The sequence below is a fragment of the Erithacus rubecula genome (assembly GCF_903797595.1).
Source record: "Erithacus rubecula genome assembly, contig: SUPER_Z_unloc_2, whole genome shotgun sequence".
Taxonomy (NCBI): domain Eukaryota; kingdom Metazoa; phylum Chordata; class Aves; order Passeriformes; family Muscicapidae; genus Erithacus; species Erithacus rubecula.
Window position 1 is genome coordinate 3,057,384 of NW_027635860.1, and position 23,774 is coordinate 3,081,157.

The 23,774-nt window shown below is 34.7% G+C and overlaps 1 protein-coding gene across 4 annotated transcripts in view; it reads left to right on the plus strand.

The window, feature by feature from the left end:
- The window catches only part of AUH (AU RNA binding methylglutaconyl-CoA hydratase), a 110,029-nt gene that overhangs the window by 27,656 nt on the left and 58,599 nt on the right, over positions 1 to 23,774 (plus strand). For all 4 annotated transcript variants that reach the window (XM_079331151.1, XM_079331150.1, XM_079331149.1 and 1 more), the window contains exon 4: positions 11,506 to 11,592. In XM_079331151.1, coding sequence (XP_079187277.1) covers positions 11,506 to 11,592 — 87 coding nt within the window. The remainder of the gene's footprint in view (positions 1 to 11,505; positions 11,593 to 23,774) is intronic.

Genomic DNA, 23,774 nt, shown 5'->3' on the forward strand with positions numbered 1-23,774 from the left:
AGATATTCTTTACAAGGTGTCTATATTTTCATATACTGTAAATATTATTTACCAGTTTCTTTAAATATTCCACTAAAAGTATCACTTCCTGCATAGCAGCACAGAATTCAGTGTGATTGAATCATTACCTGTGGTAAGTTCACAGCTAGTATACCATCATGACTAATCATTGGAAGAAAAAAAAAAAGGCCAAAGAGATGCAGGGTGATGCCTGTGAAATCAAGGGACAGAATGAAAAGTAGTGTAAAAGAAGAATTTCGCTCATGTCTTTGCATTTAAGTGATCTAGTGGTTCAAACTACTTTTTTTCAGGAGAAATGCCTCCTTTCTTAAATAGCATTTATGCTAGAATACTGACTAAAGTACTTCTTTAGAATGAAGTCTGACTTTCTCTTCTTTAACACTTAGCACAGTTCCTCCTTTTCTGTTTACAGCTCATAAAACTGAGTGTGCTGTTAGTAAAGTATTTTTGTACTTATTGCTAATCAGAAAAAGATAAGCCCGTCAGTATTGATTCCTTTTTATATTAAAACCCCATATATGCCATGCTCAGATGTACAGTATATGCAAAATGTTTGAGTCAGTCATGTGTGACAGTGCTATCAAATGTCTTTTTTTTTTATTACTGAATTTACTAGAAATCGAAATGGAGCAAACAGGTTGCAGAGAATTTTGGGTCTGTTCATATTTTTTGAGTTGAAAGGCATAGTAGTATTTACTTAGAAGTTTTGGTCTGAATATTCATTTAAGATTTGAGAAGAAAGATGAAGAGTCTTACCACTAGCAAGTTTTGGGAGTGCTTTCTTGTGAATCAGAAGATAGAAAACTGTGTCAGTTGTTATTATAGGGATAAAGATTTTAGCACACTTTACTGCAAAGCTGTTGCAGTTGATACATGTTAGATATGATACTACATTAATGCTGTTTTTTCAGTGGTAGTGTTGTTAGAATAGCCATATATGATTAGACTATTAAGTAAATTAGTTTTAATTTGTTGTTTGTAAAAATAAGTTTGGTGCTGATCTCTTCAGAGGATTTTGTTTAGGAAGATGTAGAATTAATAGAAATCACAAGTAATAATTGCACCATTAATTTAGAGCTAAATAGTAAAAAATTAGCTGTAATTAAAAAAAAAATTACAATACCCTCATATTTTTTAAGGGTAAAAATACAGCTGTTGTGGTTGCCTAACTTGAATTTTACTATTTTGTATAAGAATTCAGTTATGTTTAATGTAGAAGTTCTCCTAGTGAAGATTGAGTTTGAAAATGGTAAGTTATTTGGGGAAGTTGAAGTTGAGTTTTTAGACTACCACAATGACTAAAGAAGTACTAAGTACTTCTGTAATGCTTGTTGTGGAAATAATATAGAAGTAAAAGTGTTATAAGAGAAATCTTTTTTTTTTTTTTAATAGAAAAAGCTGTGTGTTGAATAATGATTGCGACATATCTTGTTTTTTATTAAATGCTGATATTTATCTTTACCATGATGTGAGTTGTAGACTTGCAATCTTGTCCTGTATCTGGATTATTTTATAAGATATTACTCTAAGTTTGGAGCGCACAGTTTTGTCATGATTTGATTGTTTTAAAAGCCCATGGTTGTAGGCCCTAGCAACTTATCAGCAGACCTTCACTTCCACTACCACCATTTTCTCTTTCTGGATCTTCTCCATTGATTCTGTATCGATCTAAGAGTCAAAAATTATGCAGCCTTTGTGCTGGTCTGGTGGTGGTCCTAATTTCTTAGCCTGACAGAAATCAGTAGAACTGAGACATAGCACAGAATGAAAAATAATGTCTTAATTTACTATTTGGAAACATGCAAGTGTATTATCCTCAGTTTTTCCACCAGTATTGATGTTGTGGTTTAACCCCAGCTGGGAAGTAAGCATGCAAGCAGTTCACCAGTGGAATTCAAGAATAGATTAGAGAGTGAATTAGAAGAGTAAAAGGCGGAAAACTTATGGACTGAGATAAAGACTGTTTAAGTGGGAAATCAAAAGTTGCAGACACAAGAAAAGTAAAACAAGGCATTCATGAACCACTTCCAATGGACAGGCAGGTGTTCAGCCTTCAGTAGAGGAGCAGGGCCACATCAAGTGTAATAGTGACTTGGAAAGAAAAATGGCATCACTCCAAATGCCCTTCCTTTTCTCCTTCTTCCACCACACTCTGTATCCTGAGCATGATGTCACATGGTCTGGAGTATCCCCTTGGTCAGTTGTAGTTACCTGTCCTGTATGGAGACTCCCCAGTCTCCAATGCACCCCCACTCTCCTCACCAGCAAGGCAATACAAAAAGAGAAAAGGCCTTGGCTCTGTGTAAACCCTGCTCAGCAATAGCAAGAACATCTCTGTATTATCAACTCTGTGCTCAGCACATACCCAAAACACAGCCCCATTCCAGCTGAAAAGAAAAAAAAATAATTCTACCCCAGCCAAAAACCAGCACAACTGGTCTATTTCATGTTTCATGGAAGAAACTTCAGGAAGTTCTGTTGTAATAGGAACTGTAACAGAATAGGGACTGGGAGTGACTGGATGATTGCAGTTTCACAAAGAAAGCTGGTTGGTGTTTGCGCAAAAATTGACTATTTCTAAGAGATTAGATTTGTATCTTTGTGTTGATTCTTTCTTTCTCCTGCTTCTGCAAATGAAGATGAATTCAGGAAATATGTGTGAGGTGTAAAATGTTTTGTTTTTTGTTTTGTTTTTTTTTTTTTTACAGCCTGAGCGATTGGCAGGAGGAATATTGTTATGTCTAAATTTAGAGCTGGACACACAGAATGGAAAAAGAGCCAGCTGACTTTAATCTATAGCTGATCTGAATTTGCATAGGTTTTGGAAGAAGACTCTGGAATCTTTAAATATGAAGTTAGTTGTTTATAGGCGGGATTCCTGTATTTTAGATGGAAACCTGTGTGAAATAGCACATGGACCTTTCATAAAGTCTCAAAATTCAAAAGCTTAAAGAGAAAAAAAAAAGGGCAAACTCCCCCCCATACCTGAAGTTGTATCTTCTGAAATACCCTATTTGGAGAATTGATATAGCAGATAGTGCTTAAAATATGGTGATCTGCATGTAAATTATTGCAAGATTTGTAAGATAACTTACACTGGAACTATAATGCTACCATTTTACCACAGGGAATGTTTAGGACTGGCGTCTCGCCACAGGCTTAAATACATAGGAATTGCAGACATTTTGTTTGTTTTTCGCAGTTGGATGGTTTTCAGGAATGTTTCTGTGACACAGAGGGCATATGTGCAAAAACTCAAGATACAAAATCATGCTAATAAATTGTGGTAGCCAACCTTACATGGAAGAATATAAATATCCATTTTGGCATAAAAGTCATGTATCTGTGTTTAAAGAACTTTAGGAATATAGAGTATACGTGAAAAAAAATTATTTTATTAATTTATATTACTTTCTTATGTAGGAAATATACATGGCAGCTTTCATGCCAAACTGTTTTTCCATCAACTAAATTTACTGCAGTGAGCATCTTTCTCATTTTGTTTTGAAATTTAGAATACTGCTTACTTTTTATTATTGTTATATGTAAATGCATTTTCCTTAGCACTTAATTCAGGTGGTGTTTGCAAAGATTTGTGTCTGTACAGGTGTGCAACAGGATTGATTATTGTTCTTTAGTAAAACAAATGGCTGCAACTGAAAGTAGATGGTTACTATTTAGTTATGAAAGGTGCTTTATCCTAAGTTATGAAAGATGCTTTAAACATATATTGTGAACTAATTTCTTAGATTAAAATGATACTTAACAGGCAATTATAAAAAAAATATGTCATAATCTCCTTTGTATGTTTGTGTAACAGTACCAAAGGCTGAGAGATAACCTACTTAGATAGGCATAGGGCCAAGGTCTGTGTTTTCAGTTATGACTGCTTGTTTATAGCTCTTTGGCACTTCAGAGCCTCATCTTAACATATTAATTCACTGTTAAAGCTGAATCTCGTGATAGTGCTTTGGTTTTACTTTTTTGATTCCTTATGTGTTGCATACTCCAATTTCTTCCTAATGCCCATGAACACATGTGCTCTTACTTATATTAGTTTCAAAAAATTTGGGATCTTTGCAGCTCCTGACTTTCTAAGAATTGTGTGCATCTGGAAAATTGAGTTCCAAATACTTTTATATAACTTTTGAAGTTCTCCATTCCATTTTATGAGAAGATTTTAAGCACTTTCGTAGTATTTTGTGGTATATTACTGATTTCTTTACCATCGTGTTTTTTGTTTCCTACTTTGTCATTACATGGCTTTTGTTTTGGGTGGAACACAGTTAATTTTCTTCCTATAGCTGTTACAACGCTGTTATTTGGATTCAGCATGAGAATAATGTCGACAACTCACTGATGTTTTGGTTGTTGCTGAGTAGTGCTTAGCCTAAGCCAAAGGCTTTGCAGGTGCACAAGAAGCTGAGAGGGATCACAGCCAGGACAGCTGACCCAGAATGGCCAAAGGAATATTTCCTACCATGGAAAATCGTGCCTAGTTTATAAACTGGGGGCAGTTGGCTGAGAGGTGCTGATTGCTGTTGGGGCAAGTGATGAGCCATTGTACATTGAGTGTTTTTTCTCCTTGACCTTCATTCATCTCTCTTTTTTGATGTTCAATTGCTATTGTTGTTGTCACTGTGAAGACAATTATTCTTGTTTTACTCTCATTATTGAGTTGTTCTTATCTTGACTCTTTTCTTGATTGTCATTCCCATCCACTGGCGAGGGAAATGCAGTAAGTGGCTGTGTGGTATACTTAGGTGCAAGCTTGGCTTGAACCACAGCAGAAATGCACCAAAATGTAGAGATCCAAGTCACGTTTGCCACATAGAAGTGGTGATCATGTCTGATAAACTTTAAATTAAGAAATAAATATAAAGGAAAAATTAAGTATGAGAACATGTGAGAATTTGAAGAAACTCACAATAAATGTGGGATTCTTTCCTCATTGAAAAGTTTCAAGGTACTCTGCAGAATGGGCAAAGTTAATGTCAATCTTAGTTTTTTTAATTAGTCCTTAAGGAATTAGATAACAAAACAAAAGACAAAAAAAAAATACTCAAAGCCATATTTTAACAAAACTAAGTTATTCTTTTACAGATTATTCTTTCAGGAAATTATATTTTTATATAAATTTTACTTGTTACATACACATTTGATTTCAAATCTAAATATAAAATCTCAGAGAGAGTGTAGAGTAAGTTGTACTGCTTTGTAAAATCTTCCTTTTCAGCAGTACTCCTAAAAGAAGCTGATCCTCACAAGTTGCTAGCAGTTCTTTGTTTAGTAGATATTTTGGTATTTTTTTTCACTTTTTGTCCTTAACTTTCAGATCTCTCTCTGAAGCGACATTTCATTTTCTAATGTTCTGAGTTAGTGACTGATTTACAAGTATTGGTAGAGTCAGTTTGAATCTAAAATCTTGAAAATATTTAGGAATACAATATAGTATATTCAGTATGTTCTAAGTTTATTTTGTGTATTATTTACCTTTTAAACATTTAGATTTGAGTGTTTTTTTTTTTTTTTTCAGGAAAAAAATTCCTGTATTTTAATCTCTTGAATATCCTTTTTATATCTTTGGAAGAGTTGTTTGTTCACCCTTAGAAAATGGGACAGACTTTCAAAGTGCTCAGTTATGCAGAAATATGTTTAGGATGGAAGAAGCTCAGCTGGAGTTTGAACTGGCAGGTATCAAAAGTAACAAGAAAAACTCCTGTAGGTATGTTAGTACCAAACATAAGGTCAAGAAAAATGTAGGTCTTGCACTGCATGGGTTTGACAGCTTAATTATGGACAACACAGTAAAGGCAGAAGTATTCTGTTTTCTCTTTCTCGGTCTGCATGGCAAAGGTCAGCTCCCAAGTCTCTTACATGCCAAGAAGCAACAACAAAGTTAACAAAACACTGATCGAGTAGGACTGAGTTAAGATCCAGCTGTAGCAGTTGGACACATACACATGAACAGGATTTGGTGAGATGCATCTGAATTGCTCCACCATCTATCTTATTTGGAAGGTCATTGAAGGCCTAGGTGGCTGGAAAAGGATTTTAAGGATATAAATTGGAAGTACATCCGAACAGAATAATACTCATGACTTACTACTGTAACAAAGTCCTACTTGTGTTAGACTTGACATTATCTTTAAATAAATATATTTGCTTTAGGTATTGTAGTTTTAAAATTATGAGCTAAGTTGCCCTAGATAGAGTCCAAGATGTATAAGCTTTATTTCTGAAGTTCTTTGAAATTTGGAGAAAAAGAAATGTGGATAAATCTTTCTGGTTTTGAATGTAAGTTGACATAGTGTTGTCCTCACATTTGTATGTACAGCTTCCTCTTGGGTTATTCTTAACCTTGTATAAGTTTATTGGTGTTCTGCTAATGATTTCTTGTATTTCTTGAAATGGCTTTTCCAGAAGTTGCACACATCTGCTTTTAAGTAAAGGTATTTCCATGTACCTTAATGGATTTTTTGTAGCAGTTATAAGTTAATCAATAATGTATGTCAAAGTTGGCCCCTTGCCCTCAGTATTTTATTTAGTTCAGTGTGGGTGGAGAAGGATAAATATTAATTCATAGTCTGCTTTAAATGCGTTGTGTGGGAATAAGATGAAGGTTCATAGGAATTCATATAATTTTAATTGGTGAGGTTGTGTGTGTTTTGTACTTCTAGTTTAAATCATTGCAAGTTTCCTTTGTAAGTTCCTTAACCAGTTTGAGTGGATTAGTGGTGTCTTTGTGTTTTGCTCTTTGCAGGGTTCTTCTTGCTGACAATATCCAGAAGAATTGGATATAGTATGCAAGACAGTATCTTCTGATACTCCCCATTATCACCTCCTTATTGAAATTTTGGTGTGTTGACAGGAGCAGTCAATCTCTGTTTGTTTAGATCAAAGGGCAAGCTCACAATAACACTGCTGCACTAAGAATTTAATACTTTAGTCTACCTTGAATGCCTGTGCATGTGTCACTTCCTTTCCTCTTCTCAGACAAAAGACAATTCAAGGGCCTTTAGACATTTGATAGAATAACTTGACTGTTTAATTTGGATGTGCGAGCTTTCTAAAAGACCTGCTTTTTAATACAAGTATTTATTGAATAAAGTTAAAAATTTCAGTATCATATATAAACTGTTACATTTTATGCCTTTTTTGTTCAGAGATTTTGGGGTTTATTTTGGAAGTTGCATAGAATAGTCTATAAAAGAAGATTTCTAGGCATTTATATTGTTTGGAAAGTGAGGCTTATAGTTGGAACATACTTGACAAACACAACATATAGCTTTTCAACAGTATATAAATTCTGATTAGCAAGTTTGTAAAAATATCCTAATAAGGCAGGAGGTATGGGGTCAGAGTATCACTGTAAAAGTTGGTTTCCTTTTGTGTGTTCTCTGAGTTAAAAGCCATTTTTGTCATACATATGTGTAGGTGGAAAAATTCTTGTGAATAGCAGCAATATCCCTATCTTGTTGGACTGCTCTTGGATTTCTCAAATAAACATTTTCTCTGGCATCATTGTGAAGTGAAAGTCAGGCACATGCTGCAATAATTCTCTCACAGTGTATTACAGCCAACCATTGAATAGCCAAATATTTGAAACCATGTGAAAGAGAGTTACTATGACAGAGTTTTCATATTTAGGGGAAGTAAGGTAAAAAAAGCAAACAAACTAACCTTCCTATTTTCTTCCAGTATTGGAGGAGGGGAATGAGAAAGTGATGGCTCAAAATCAAACAGAGATTTTCTTTTGCATTGAACAACCTCAGTACAAGTGTAGATAGTATGTAAAACAGCATGTATCAGTTTCAAGAATTGATCTGGAAAGACCAGATCACAGCTGACCACTAAAAAACTGTTGTTTATACTGGTATTTTTCAAACATATCTTTTCATTGGAAGTCACCAGGAAAGTTCGCTCCTACTGGTTTGCTGTGTAAATTTTGAAGTGATACTTCTGTGAATTAAGTTGATTCAGGAAGTTTATTCACAAGTGGAGAGTACCTGACCGAATGCTAATATAGCTGTAGGAGGAAGAGGTTGATGGTATTGTCGATGTAGTCTTTCACTGTGGTACTTTTCTTTTGTCCTGAGGTTGCAGCTAGTAATTTGAAAATGGCATTTCACAATCTTTAAAATGTAGTTCATAAAATACTGCAAGCAGTGGAGGTGAGAATTGGGAAGCATAACTCCTAAAATCACAGCTTGTGTTATTGTTCTGAGTAAATGAAAATCACTTAGTGGGACAAAGCATTGAGACGCCAGGAAGCTTTATATGGAGAAAACAACGATTCGTGCTCCAGTACAAACTGGATGGATGTGGGGACATAATTATAGTGTACCATCAAAACTGCAACAGTTCATTTGCCTCTGCTCCCTGGTAGCTTGGGTTTGCCCTTTTTCTTCTTGGGTGGGAGGTCTTAGAGAGTTCTGTGTTCTGTGTAGTGGGAAGGAGTGGGCTCACAGTAGAACGAGCCCCTGGCGTGTGTTGGGAGTGGATGTGGGGGGACAGATAGGTCAAACTGTCCACAGATTTCAGCTGTGGCCCATAGAAAAATTGCAGTTTTGTTGTGTCAGACTTTTTGTGGTTTGGAACCTTAGCTACTTTGTTGCTCTGAGCTGTTAAGCAAATACTATTTTCAGCTACTTTGAAGTGGAAGACCTGGGGTGAGAGAAGGGGTCTAGTTTTAGTAACTGAGAAAGCAGAGCTCTCTGGTTCAACCTGCATTCTCTGTCATGAGTAGCTTCAGAAATGTAACCTTTTCTACTTCTGGCTTAAGAACAGATTTTGAAGAAATGCGTGAGCAGTTCTTTGCTATGTGGGTCAGAATTCATCGATAGTTCTTTGACCAGTAGTCAAATCTTATAACAGGAACAAAGGTGTTAAGTTGGTGGCAGTTCCATCTCCTGTGACCCAGAGGATGCCAAGGCATATGTTCTTTTGGAGTGCAGTGAATGACTTCTGACTAAAATTCTTCCCTCTGAGAAAGCTTCAGTTACTATTATTATTCTTTAGAGAGCTAAAATAGAAAAAGGGCTACCAGAAGGGCTCTTTCCATTTCCTTGACATTTATGAGGGAGAAACAATTAAAAAAGGGAAATGTTAGTTTGCAAAAGCTAGTTGAGGCAGTAAGATCAGTGATGTACTTGAAATTTGTTTGCAGTAGTCAATATTGTTAATATAAAATTAGCATATATTTTAATCCATTTAATCTGTATTTTAATCCATTCCTAAACAAGTTTTTTGTTAAATATTTAATCAATTTATGTAAATATCTTCAAGGAAATGTGTATTCTGATGAAGGAAGAAGTCAAAATTTTTTTGTTTGTTTTTGAAGAGTTGAGGTTTCTTTTGGTTGAGTCCATTTTTCTATGCATATATTCTAGTCTGAATAAATCAAACCCCAAAAATTGCTTTACTGACAGATTTTATTTGCAATAATGCTAGATGTTTTCTTTATAATGCTTTTCAAGGGGATACCCAGTGAGAAGTATTTCAGTGTGTGGAAGTTTTGAGTCAGATAGCACAGCCAAAGAGGTTTTTGTTCATAAAGCATACAGTTTCTTACATAGGCAGTGATTTGAACAGAGTTGAAGAAGCTAGATCCAGACTGTAACTGATATCAAGTAAATTATATTTTTTCTTTCACATCCTTGCTGATGTGACTTCTAAAGCAATTTACCATTTAGCTTCTTGAACATGATATTTTAAAAGCTCATTTCAGCTCCAGAACTCTGTATGTAAAAAGATTTGTGAAAGTTAAAGTTTTTGCAGTTTTATATATTTGGAGTTCTATCCAGACTTATGGATGCAAATTTTGATTGCTTTTTGAGTTCCTGGGAAGATTTCTTTATGCATTGATTGTGAATTACTAGGGTAGCAGTTGCAATTTTTCTTCAGTGCAAGCTTGACTGTAGTAATTCCTGTTTGGTGCTTTCTGGTCAACTACCCTGTCCTGTCCTACTCTCTCAGTTGGGACACATTCTAGAAGGTTGTTTGGAAGTTTTTGGCAAAGTGCCTGATAGTGTAAATTAGGCTTAACATTGCTTAGCAGGAAATATGCAAATACTGCCGGGACTGACGCTTCATTGTTTTTGTATTGACATGCATAGAAGAACAGAAGTCACAGTTAAATAAGGAGCTTCTACGACAGAAATAGAAAGAAAGATGTAGAGCTGCATTATTAGGCATGGCACTTTAAAGCAACAACTGTTATGTCCATCAGAAAATGTCAGATTGAGATACTGATTTTCACAGAGCTAGCCTAGACTTGTTTAGCATTACAGCTAATGCTCTCAACAAAAGTATTTCTAAAACTATGTTTGATGAAGAGGGTCAGAATTGCCTACTGTGAGTTAAGTCCAGGAAGTTAAAAGATGAAACAAAACCTATGACTGTATAATTTTAAAAGCTACACTTTTCATTTTGTCTGGGTCCAGTGCATTTTCCTGAATGGATAGTATTCTCAGGGAAGAAAAACATAAACCCCTTTTTTTTTTTTTTTAATTTTTCTTTTATTGTCTTGTTTAGCCTTTTCAGTTATGCAAGAAGGCTGGCTCAGTAGGTTAGTTTGCACCAAATGGGACAAATACACACTAAGTTGCTTTGTGACTGTTTTGCTTCTTTAAAAAATAGATGTATTTATGCAGTTTTTGCCTTTTTAATGTATTGTTCATCTGTAAGAAAGATAGACTTCTATATTTAGTTATTATTTTTATTATTATTACTATTATTATAATTATTACTGTTAGTTTTCTTTTTTTTTACACACTCATGAGAGAAAATGTCAGCTTTTTCTATAAGTGAGTTTTTGAAAACACATTTGTCTCCACATCTAGCTGTAGTGTGCATATTAAACTTAATTTTTATATACTCATGAAGAAATAGGTAAAATTTTTCAAGATATGGCTTATTTTTTTACAAGCAAAAAATGATGGTATGTAACTTATTCCAAAATAAATTTAAGTAAGTGTCTGGAAAACGAGCTGAAAAATTGATCTACTCTAGCATTTTTATTTACGTATGTATACAGTCTGTTCATGTAAAACCGTGCAACGTACGTACTGTATGATCTACCAAAACGAGAATAACAAGAGTACAGTATGAAAAATACATATTTATCAGACTTTGTGACACAGTTGGGAAAATAAAATATTATAACAGATGAACTATAAGCATAAATGCTACTGTTCATAAGCTATTTTAATAAGAGAAAAAGAAATATCACTGGGAAGAATATACTTGGTGAAAATCTGGTTATGGATAATTTTTTTTTTTTGGGCTTTTTGTTTTTGTCTTTCCTTGACAAACAGTTCATGTTTTCCTTGAAATCTGTGGAAAATTTATATGACCAATTTAAACTTCTTGTTTAGAATTAGACTTAAAATTCTTATAAATGAAAAAAATATTTTACTTTTGCAAATGTATCTACAATACTGTTTACAGTTTGCTAACATATATATGAAATGTCACTTACAGGTGCTGACCTTAAGGAAAGGGCAAAAATGCACTCAAGTGAAGTTAGTTCATTTGTCTCCAGAGCAAGAGCAACTATTAATGAATTGGGTAAGTAGCCTCTCCCTTAAAAAATGTTATTGGGACTGTAACCTGAGAATGTTAGTCAGAGGAATGACATAAACATGCATAGTTAATTCATGAGAGGTAGTAGAGTATCTCTGTGTAGCATTACAATTGGAAAGAATCTATAAGGATTATTTGGTATATTGATAAATACAAATCATGGTGCATTTATTATTTTAAAATGTTCCAAGCTGAGTTGGACTTTTTAAAAGAATGCTAGAAAAGCTAAATCTCAACTGAAATAGAGATGATTTGCTGTTTTCATAAAGGATGGATTGTTCAGTGACATCAAAGTGCTTTACAATTCCGTTTTTGCTATCGCATTCTTGTGGTTTGTATAATTTGCATGGTCTAATACATTTTAGAAGCATGTTAAACATCAGCTTCTAATAGAAATTTAGCTACTAAGGTATTTTGCAATTTTGTTTAATATATTTTGGTATAGTAAAACCTGTTAATAGTTTTGCATTTTAATCAGCTTGTACCAATTTTTAAGGGTAGTAATTTTTCTGTAGGTTTTACTTTAGGAATTCACCATCAAGTAATTATATTTCTACATCTCTGCTGGTCAGTTTAAATATAATTAATTTTCAACAGATTATTGCCAATATGATCTGCTGAAAGAAAAGTGTAGTGTTCCATGTTTTAAGGAATTAATTTTCTACATTGAAATTCTATATAAAACATATTCTCTCACTTGAAATTTGGCACACAACTCTGAGGAATAAATAATTACTTGGAAAATTGATTTAGATGAATTTCCTTAAGAACACTATGTCACATTTTGGTTTGGCAGAATGTTATGAATGGATAGTGGGGTTTTTTTAGTTAAATGACAACCTACTGAAGAATGAAACTTTGAGTAGGTAATTCATGGAGATACTTACGTCCTGAAATGACTGTCATGTCTTTGAAGTGAAGTATACACTCAAGGCTGTTTAAATAAGCAAAATATGTGAAATAACTAAAAGTGAATAGATCACTAATTTCCTGCAGCTGATACTGTATGTCATGCTAGTACTTGTCCTTTTATTGGAATGCCAAGCAAGTGGCAACTTTGTAAGAATTTTGGGAGGTTTTCTTACCATTAATTAATAATTTTTCAACCTTCCTTGGCTTGAAGCTACTGGAAATACCTTAAGGTGCTATTAGTGTTTAAATATGAACAACTGGTTTCAAGATTTTCCTATGATTAGTAAATAGTTTTTTTAAATCAATTATTTTCAAATTTTTAAGTGAGAAAATTTCTAAAGTTTGAAGAAATATTTGAATTTGGCATTCTTCACTGAATGACTGGAAAATGTTCAAAGTTATTTGATGTTTTGTTTTGCCTCAGGATTGAAAAAGCTTTGAGAAAAATGTTTGATTGTTTTCATCTTCATTAGGGTTCCTGTGCGAGTATTTTACTATTGAATATGTAAGCAAATTTTCAGTGTTATCTAAAGGGCTTACAGAATTCCTGACCTCAGTCAGTTTCACTAGACCATTCTCAGAGCCCCGTCCAGCCTGGCCTTGAACGCTTTCAGGGATAGTGCATCCACAGTTTCTCTGGGCAGCCTATTCCACTGCCTCATCACCCCCACAGTAAAGAATTTCTTCCAGTTTGAATCTATTCATCTTGTCCTGTTTCTACAGACTCTCGTAAAAAGTCCCTCTCCATCTTTCTTCCAGGCTCCCTTCAGGTGCTGGAAGGCTGCAATTATTCACTCCAAAGCCTTCTTCTCTCCAGGCTAATCAATCCCACCTCTCTCAGCCTTTCCTCATTGGAGAGGTGCTCCATCCCTCTGATCAGCTTGATATCCCTCTGGACTCACTATAGAGTACCCTCACACCTGCAGGTCAATGTCCATCCCGTGATGAGGATCCCCAAGCTGAACGTATTACCTCAGGTGGAGCTCTCATTGTGCTGTTCTCTACATCAGGAAATGGTAGACCATATTAAAAAAAAAATTTAAAAAATATATATAAGACATTAGATTAGTTGGGTGCATAAGATGTCCCATTGTGTGATGCCCTGATGAATAGAAGTGAATATTAATTTTACAGCAAGTCAAAAGTTCTTAGTTCTTTTATTTTATTCTCCTGAAGAAGTGATCTGTTCATTGCAAAATGTAATTTATGTAGAAGTGTAGGGACATTATATTTGCATTTGGTCACTGCAATTAATCTGTAAACTGAAAATAATAATGGTATTTTTCTTGCCCAGCAACAATGAGAATGTTATGAGGGAGTTAAAGAGGGAAAATAATTTTGAAATTAATATTTACCACTGGAGAATATTATATAGCTAGGGAACAATATTTCCAATCTCCTATTCTGTTCTTTTTTCTGAGTTTAATACTGTAATCTCATTTAAAATGTATTCTACTTCTTGCTTTTCAGAACGAGGTCATGTTTTGATAATTACATTTGTATTCAGATGTGTGACCTAGTAAGGAGTTAAGTCTTTTTAGCTATATTTTCAGAAAGAAGACAGTTAAGTTACCTTTATAGATGAAATACAATAAAGGCTAATTATGTCTTGAACAACTAGATAAACTTAGCTTTTTAGAATTGACATCCTTTGGCTTTCTTTAGTTTCTGTCAATGTCATTACATTTAAAATCCTTACACTGGTTGTTGTGTAAAAATCTGTAGTATCATTTTGGAATATAGCTGCAGAAGGGAATTTTCAGGAAATTAAAAGCACACTGCACTTATTTATATGGGAATAATCTATAACTTCTTGCTGAATTTGAAGAAGTAAGACTGCAGTAAATACGACTTTGTTTATAAATAAATGCTTTTAAAAAGAGCTGAAAAAATTAAACGGAGCCATTAGTTGTGGCACTTAGAGCTTTAAGTTGGGGAGGAGAGAATGAAAACAGCCTCTATTTATAGCAGTGGTTGCTTTTGCTAAATTTTTGCTAAAATTGTACCACAATTGGAGGTTTATTTGAGGTTTGTGTTTTTGTGTGTGTGTGTCTGGGGTATTTGGTACTTTTTAAATTTTTTTCCTTTTTTTATTTTTTTATTTAATTTTTTAAAATTTTTTTGAATAGTAAGAATTATAGGCCAACTTGTCCATCACAGTAATCTGGCTTGAAGCACTTTGTTACTGATGTAAGGCTGTCTTTACCCTCAAGAAACTGGGAGAGAAAAGCCTTAATACATTTTTTGTAACTATACACAAAAAGACAGCTTTAGCTAAATTAAGTCTAACAGCAATGATCTCCAGGAGCCTTGTTTTTGAGGCTTTGGTGAGGGAAAAAAGCGCATAATTGTGTGTCAGATCCTCAATATATATCTTATAGTATGCCTTCCATTAAATCCATGTTGTGGAGACAGGGCTGTGATAGTATATATATGTTATCTTTTGGGATTTCAGTTGCAAAGCAGACTGAGGCTTTGTATGGAGCTGGATGCAATAACCACACTCATCAATAAAATCACCGCATTTAATAAAAACTGAAGCTGTAGAAAGAATTTGAGTTCAGCAAATACATGTAATTACTCAAATTGACTTTGACTCCAACTTTTATTAAGTGACAAACACCATTGATTAGCAAAGCTTTTCCAAAGAATGTAGGCATAAGAGCCATATCCCATAAACAAGGAATTAAAATTGGAGACTGACTTTCTTAGTTACTTCTTAAAGTTAACATGTGGTCAGGCTTTTTTTTTTATTTCACAATTGGAGACTAAACACCTTACTCATGGCCTGATGGAACCTAGATATGAACAAAGTTAAGAATTAATTGTTTAATAAAATACTAAGTTTACTTTTTTCTGTTGGTGTTGTTGCATTATAACAAATCTTACAAGTCTTTCTTGAAAATATTTGATTAGTTTTGATACATAAGCTGTGATACAACTTTAATAAATGGTAATATTTAGTAACTTTGTTTATACATAGTTCTGTCAGAGATGGTTAGTTTTAAGGTACTCCACTTTGAATGAGATCATCCGGAATGAAAGCACCTTGTGATCAGTTGCTTGCATTTGTGTTTTTTATTTTATGCTTTTTATTTTATTCAGAGCAGATACAGTTCTATATTTAAAGACTTTTTATTCTTCTTTAGAATTTTTTCTGTCCTTCTGTCTTTAGGTCATCACCAAACTTTCAATTTATCTTAAGGAGCACACTTGTTCATCCTTCAGACAAACATCCTCTTTTCAAAACAGTTTCTCTTTTGACTACTAAAGACCATGCTTACATGCATTTTTTTAATGCCATCTTATATGCTATAGTTTGGTTTTGAATGCAAGCTGTCAAAAATTGGCTTCAGAGATGCTGAGAATGATATCAAGATTATAAAAAATTTCACTTGATTGCTGGTCTGCTAACTGCTACCCCACCTTCCCATTGTGAAGGCTTAAAAATAAGCAAGAATTATCAGTGCTGTGCCTTGTTTTACTATTTGAATTACTAAGGGTTCTGTGGAACTTTGGTTAGCGTATTAAATCCTGGTTTAGTAGTGAATGCTTAAGATCTACGAAATTTGCCAAATCCATCTGTGTTTGCTGGAAATAGATCTTGCCATCAAAGATGTAGTACTCTAGTTTGGAAATCCTTTGATAAGAACTGTGGATTTCTGTCCTAGGGACGAGAGATACAGGTTATAAGTTGCATTTACTGGGAAGCTGAATGAAATTTCACATAGCTATCAAATTTGAAAAAGGCCAAATTACAGCTAGTGGTGCCATGGTTAACAGCCGACACTGTGAAATGTAGATTTTAGCACAGTATTTCGCTTGCTGTGTTACGATGTTGCTTGCTTGATTAAGTGTACAGTTCTTGAGTGCCAGTATTCTGAGTGTGTTGCTAGGCTCTTGGTGGTTTTCCAATGGTAGATTTATTTCTTCTGTTGATATTGAATTAAGGTAGCCTTTGGCTAAGTGTTAACTGATCCTGGTGCTGCTGTACAGCCATAACAAAAATCGACACACAGTTTTTCTTCTGCTAGTAATTCCTAATGTTGTTCTGGAGGACAAGAGGCTGTGCTCTGGACATGGCTCTTTAAGTTTCCTTCCACAAAGGTAACTGTACCAAAAGTAGGATGCTACTTACTCACATGGTTTATTGAGATCAGCATAGCCAGTTTGTACAGTGTTAAAAGAGGCCTCCAGTATCACTATCTGTCCAGGGCTTGCATTCCCTCTTAGGGGAGCCTCAATGTGCATGTTTGATGTGTTTGTAGCACTATCCTTTATTCACCCTGTTCAGGTTTGCAATTGCATGTTTCAATCTCTGAATGAGAAAATAGTTTGTTGACTCTTTGCTTTGCCTGTCATGGACTCTAGCTCTGTTCCTTGAATGAGTTGGTATTCAAAGGGTAGCAACTCCTGACATAGGTATTGTGACACTAAAAGCATAATGATGCTCTTCTGTCGAAGACATCTTGGCTCACTGCTTGAGCCAAGTACAAGGCTTTGACTTCAGAATTGTCAGGTCTTCTAGTGAATACACCTTTTGCCTAGATAGGCACTGGCTTGATAATATTACTAAGTTAGCTTTTAAAAAAAAAAAATGCTTACTGTGAAATGTTAGGGAGTATTTCTTCTGTAGCGTTCTGTGAATGAACTGTCTTGAAATTATTACTTAGTAAATTATGCTATAGTGATATGCTAGTGATAATAATAATAAATTATGTGTTATCTTCGTACTGTAAATCAGACTAATAGATAAGAAAAAAATGAAAATTTCATTTAATTTGATTTTCTTAACTACCAGAGATTATATTTGAGACTATAGGTGTGTGTGTATATTATATAGAGACTACAGTTTGGGTTTTATTTTGTGTGCTCTTTAAGATAAAGAAAAAAACTTGCATAGAAGTAGAATGTAAAAATTTAACTGAATTAATTTAACTCCTTTGCATTTCATTAATTCCCTGCTTGCTTATGTGCTGTGCTGTTCTTTTGTGAATAATAAGTTCTTAACTGTACTTAGTAAGAGTTAAAATTACAAGAAACAATTTTTATTTTTCTTCTATCCAAAGCTTTCATTCATTTTTACAGAAAATGTATTCTGTCATCTAGGTTTTACTTCCTTATTGTCTTATTGAGGGCAGAATGAGACTACAAGATGAAAAATTATGTATATGTGAAGACACTGAAAAATCTGTTTATCTAACTGAGAGATGATTGAAATGTCCAAATGATTTTCTATAGCACAAGAAAGTCATGAAAGAGTTGGTTACAGAGAACAGTAGCTGAAGGGTTTAATTAAACCACCTCTTTCATTCCCATTAGTTTCCCAGTTTCTGTTTCTATTATCAAGAATGTATGACACTGTCTCTCTTACTTGTTCGTAATAAAATACCAAATTGAAAATTTTAAAGTAAAGAATATAATATTTCCCTATTAAAGTTCAAAATTTTTTTCAATTCAGAAATACATTGTTTCTATGTCATTATGAGTGAATGACTAATGGAGAAAACTGAGAAATTAATAGGATTGAGTGAGGTGCTGTAGCCTCTGTCAAAATAAATTGAAGAAAAACTTTATTAATACCTTTTACTTAATAATCAGCTGTAATGTTCAGTAATCGTTTTCATTAAAAAGCAAAATTTCTTTACAAATAGTAAAAAATATATATTTTTTTAATGCAGCTCTTTATTGTTATTTATTGTCTGCCTGAACTTTAAAGGTATTAAAGCAAAAATAGTAATGTTCAAGTCTATCAACAATTGTAGTCTATTAAGCATCTTATCTAAAGCACATGAGTTAGAGGGTACCCAAAATCCTTTCACAGTTGAAAGGATTGTATGACTGTCCATATGTATGAGACAGAATTCCATATTTGGACTTTAGAGTGTAGTCGTTTTTGCAGATGAATATTCTTTTGAAGCTTATGGAGATATATAAATTAATGGAATAATCACTTTGGCATTATTTCTGCACTTAAGAGAGGTAAAGCTTTGTAACATTCAATTACTTGACCTGTGCAAAAATGGTTTGACCAGTCTTCTTTCCGCTGAAGTTCCATGAAGAAAAATTTGGCAGTCTGTCTGTGCCACTTTGAAATGTTGCTTCATATGATGATTGGTTTTGTTTGTGTTACAGAATGGATGAAAGTACTTGTTGGAGTATATTGTTTCTGTTAGCTTTTTGCCCCATAGAAGAATCTTTTTTTGATGGTAGTGCTTGCAACTGAAAACGAAAGCAAGCTGTTGTAATCAATTACTTGATTACAGATTTTGCAAGGCAAGGTAACTGCCTGAAACAAAACTTATTGCAAAGGTTATATGCCATCATAATGTTGTTCTTCAGGAAAAGGTCCCCAAAAATGAACTCAATATCCATTCCTGTGTTCTAATTATTTTTCTGATTTCCTGTGACATAAATTATTTAATATGTTAAATGTATTTTTAAGATTTCAATTTTCTTAGTATAAAGAATATTTCAGTTACCACAACTGCGTGTAGATTGCCTCTACTTGCTGCTCAAGAGGCAGAGCTTATGACATTTATGCCCCCTGCCCCATTTGTTTTTCAAGTTAGAAGATCTTAGCTTTTGTAATCAAGAGCCATGTCTCCAAGAGACATCAAGAATTGGGGTAGTGAGGAGGTAGAAGAGAAACTTATTCTGAGTTACAAAATAAGAATATTTAGGTATAAACTTATTTTAAAAGCAAAATTAAAATTAATTCCCAATTATTATGCAAACCAGGACAGAGTTTCAAAAGTTGTTACTGCTGATTCAAAATTTCTGTTTATGTCTGTGACCTTCTGAAAACTCAGACAATTTGGAGATTTTGGGTTAGTAAAGAAACTCTGTAAAGTAAAAGATCACAAACTTTTCAATTCTGGTGTAGGAATCAGCCCATAGACTTGCAGTATTATATGGGTTTAAGCTACTTTTATATATATGAAATAAACACTAAAGATAAATGTCATGTAAATAAGTGCTTTGCTTTGTAATAACAAAACTAAAATTTCTAATTCTTTATTTAACATTCTCACTCTTAAGATATGACTCATTTTTCTTCTTTCTTGCTTTCCTAATGGGTGACCTTCAATTACAGAATGTATCTACAAATATGCACTTAGTGGTATTTAAACATTTTAGGGGCATGTGACCATTCTTTTCATTAATTTGAAGTCTCCATTGTTACTACATTTCAATAAATGTACTAAGAAATGGGGAGGGAGCCTTCTTATCTGTAGATTAAAGTTTGTCCTTGGAGAGGTTCTGGAACAACTAAAAGTGGAAACTAAACTACTGCTGGGCACACGAGGAACAAGAAAGTCATAAGGTGGAGTCAGAGGAGGGAAATGTTGCTTAACTAGTCTGACAACCTATGGTGAAATGAGTAGTTTGTTAGATGAGAAACAGACAGTGGATATTGTCTTCCTTGACTTCAGCGAGGATTTTTATAGTATCTCTTATAAAACTTTTTGAGGGACTGGTGAGTATGGACTGGATGCAAAGGCAGTGAAATGTATAGAAAATGGTTAAGTGAACCTGTCCAGACTGTGCATCATATAGCATGAAGTCTGCTTGGAGGCCCCTAGCCAGTGTGAATCTCAGAGGCAGCACCAGGTTCAGTCCTGTTCAACATCTTTGATTGTCTGGATGATGGGATAGTGTAGCCTCAGCAGGTTTGCTGGTGATGTAGTATTATAAGGAATGGATTGTGCTACCATTTACAGAGAACTCAGCAAGCTGGAGAAATAGACTAATAGGAACCTCAATGATTTCTGCAAAGGAAAATGCAAACAACTTCATGCACATGATAGGTATAATGTGAAAAGCAGCACAAAAAAGCCCTGCAGATCTGTTGGGATACCAATTTGAATGTGAGATAGCACTGTGCTCTTCTGGCAAATGAGAACAGTGGTATCCCGGACTGCTTTAGGATAAGTGTTGCCAGGAGTTGAGGGAGGTGATCCTTTGCCTCTCATCCGCACAGATGAGGCCGCTGCTGGAGTACTGTGGCCAGTTCTAGGCTCCTCAATAAAAGACAGAACTACTGGGAAGTCCAGTGAAAGGCCTTGAAGGTGATGAATGCTCCAGAGCATCTCTTCAATCAGAAAAGGGTGAGCAAGCTAGGACTAGAGGAGAGAAGCTCAGGAGGTGATCACAGCAATATGTGACAGTGTTGGAAGGTGAAGCTAGGCTGTCTCTGGTGATGACTAGTGACAGGACCAGAGGCAGTGAGCACAAACTGAAACAGAAGAGATTCTCCCTGAACATCAGAAAGTCCTTATTCACTGTGAAGCGAGCTGAGCACTGATACAGGCTACTCAGGAGGTGGTGGAGTCTCCCTCCTTAGAGAACTTCAAAAGACACCTGGACATGTCTGTTCAAGGTGATGCTGGTTGAGCAGATAGGCTGGACAAGGTGAGCTTCAGAGGTCTCTTTTCAGCCTCCACCATTCTGTGATTTAAGGGTTTCCCATGTGTTGCAGACATTTGTAGGCAGATATTTGCCACACTTTCTTAATTTTCTAGAGAAAAGAACAAATTGTGGAACTGTTAATCTCTTCCTCAATTTATAGCATACTTTCCTCTTGCAATCCATATAATACTGACAGTATGCAGGATATTTTTATACAATTCATCCTTCTGGCTTTATGTTTTATGAAATCCGTTATTCAGAAGGAAAAATGACTTGCTGGAAATACCCCCTGAAGTTGCTTGTCCTAGTAAGCTGTTCACTAATCAACCTTATTTGTCAAATAATCAGAAATGAGCATGTGGAATAAATAGCTTGGACAATCTATTTCTTTGTTCTGTGGCAATTCAGTTGTGTTGTTATTTAAAATTGAATTATGTAGCTACTTCTGTGTTAGATGGATGCTCACAGTTTTTGAGACAAGTAGAGTATGCTCACTACTTTATTTTCAGTTTCATTCTGGGAAATAAGAATTCTGCTGTTCATAATTAAAGACAAGTCAGGGTTTTGAATTTGTTTCAGTAGGTGCTAGAGATAGTGACAGGCTTCTGATTTATATCTGAATGGCTGTTCTTACAGAAGGTTGGTTACCAGAGATCACTGAATTAAAAAGAGGAAAGGAACAATGAGTACCTTTTTTGAACATTAAACAGTGTTATATAGGATACAGGTATATTACTATACCTATAGATATAAGAATAGTAAGGGAAGTTAAGGTGACTGTCTTTCATTTTAATGTTTTGTATCAAATGCGTAAAAAGGCAGGCTTCATTTAAATGTGTGTAGATACCAAATTCTGACTACTATAATTAATTAAATTCAAAATATTTGCCCTAATCTGTAAAAAGTACTTCAAAAACAGAAGTTTATTGTATCTAAGGGACTGTATAGGATTTTTCAGTTTTTAGGGTTTGAGTAGGCTTTCATGGAATTTTCTGATTCATGGGAATCATGACATGTTACTGCTGTAACTGTGCAGACCTTTTACTTTTAGAGAAACTGAATTCTGTGTTGGATTTCAGTTCTTTATGATGGCTCCTACTTCTTAGCTAAAGGAAGGGAGCAGGAAGGAAGTACTGCAGGTATTCTTCAGGTTGATTGTAACAGCTGCCGAGCTACAAATGGCTGATTCTCATACACTTCATTAGCACTTCAGTAGTCTAAATCAAAAAATCTTGTGTCTAGCTCAGGAATTTTATTTCCATTTATGTGATTATGTGGTACAGTTGCTTGCACAAAATCTTACGTGTATAAATTAGCTTAACAAGCAAGGAGGGCAGTCCTAGGAGGTTTTGGACAAGTTCGTGCAGGTTGACCAGGAACACAAATCATGAAGTCTGGGGTTCTGGATAACCGTATTATTCTTCCTCTGCCTGTTTCCCGGGGATCAGCATTAGTATTAGGTTGTCCTTTGTGTAATTCAGGCCACCAGCTAAAGAAAGCAGTATTTTACCTGTTATGTGAAATATACAGTATATGATGTTTCATAAAAACAAGGTACTTTGATATGTAAATTGTTGCCATTTCGGTTTTACTATATGTATTAATTCTTCAGACTTCCTTCTTCCTTGCTAACTGTGGAAATTAGGTTTTTCCTGGTTGATCAGGCCATTTATTTTTTGTCAATAATGAGAAACTGAGGAGTTGAGGTTGTGCAGGAATAAAAAATGACTTCTTAAGAGTTACTAAGGAAGTATCACATGTAATTGAATTTCCTCCTAGCTATTATCTTACATATCTGTAATTTTATAAGAACTTTCTTAATAAATTAGTCAGAAGACTAAATAGTCATTTATGATTCAGGTCAGTATAATCCAGGCAGTTTCTGATTTCTATTTGGGGAATGTCAGTATCCACAATAGTATGAATCAGCTGTGTGGGTGTTATGGCACACATCTGAGAAACTATTTAGAGGTCAAGTTCTCCAGACCAGGTGCCTGTATTTGTATCCTGGGCTGTTGTTGGTCATATCAGAGCCTCTAAGCAGAAAGGAAATCCCTTGTTAGTCACCAGTTAGCCACCATCATGTGGAAAGTCACTTGAAGATGAAATAACAATTACCTGTCTCAGAACAATTGTGATTGTTTGAAATTACTTCCAACACAGTGCATATGCTTTTATATGCTAAAGTGCTCCCCCTGTGACATTTTGTACTCATGGCGTAACTGTGGGACAGTTTACTTACTCAATTCTGCATTTTTCAGTAATGAGGAGTCACAGGAGAGCAGGTGGTATCCCAAGACTTCAAGATGCTGCTGGTCTGCCCAGCCTAAAACTATATGTCTGTTTACCACGGATGTATTCCTGAAGTTGAGCTGAAGGTTCACAGTTACTGCAGACTACGATGCAGATCCATTTCTTTATATTGGTATAGGTCATATTTTCTATTTTGTTTGAACTGTTTATGTGTTTAGTTTAGCTGTCTAAGTTTATTTTCTCCTACAGAAGTTCTTCAGTTTACCTGTTGATCACTCTACCTGTGTTATGTCTTGAATAGCCAGTAAACAGTTTTTTTACAGGTTTTGTCAGCTTCTGTGCTAAGAGATTATTCCTCAAATAACTTAAGACATAAAAGTTATTTTGATCTGGTTGTTCACATTTGTCTTCTCTTCAGCTAGAAGTCTGCTCCTGTGATCTCAAATACAGGGATGTGCTTTTGTCTTATGTTTGGTTGTGTTGCTGACATAACATAAACTGAATTGGACTCCTTCTGTACTGTACTTAGAACCTTTCTTTTCTGAAATATAATTAAGCATTTATGTTACATTAGGATGTGACTATTGGCA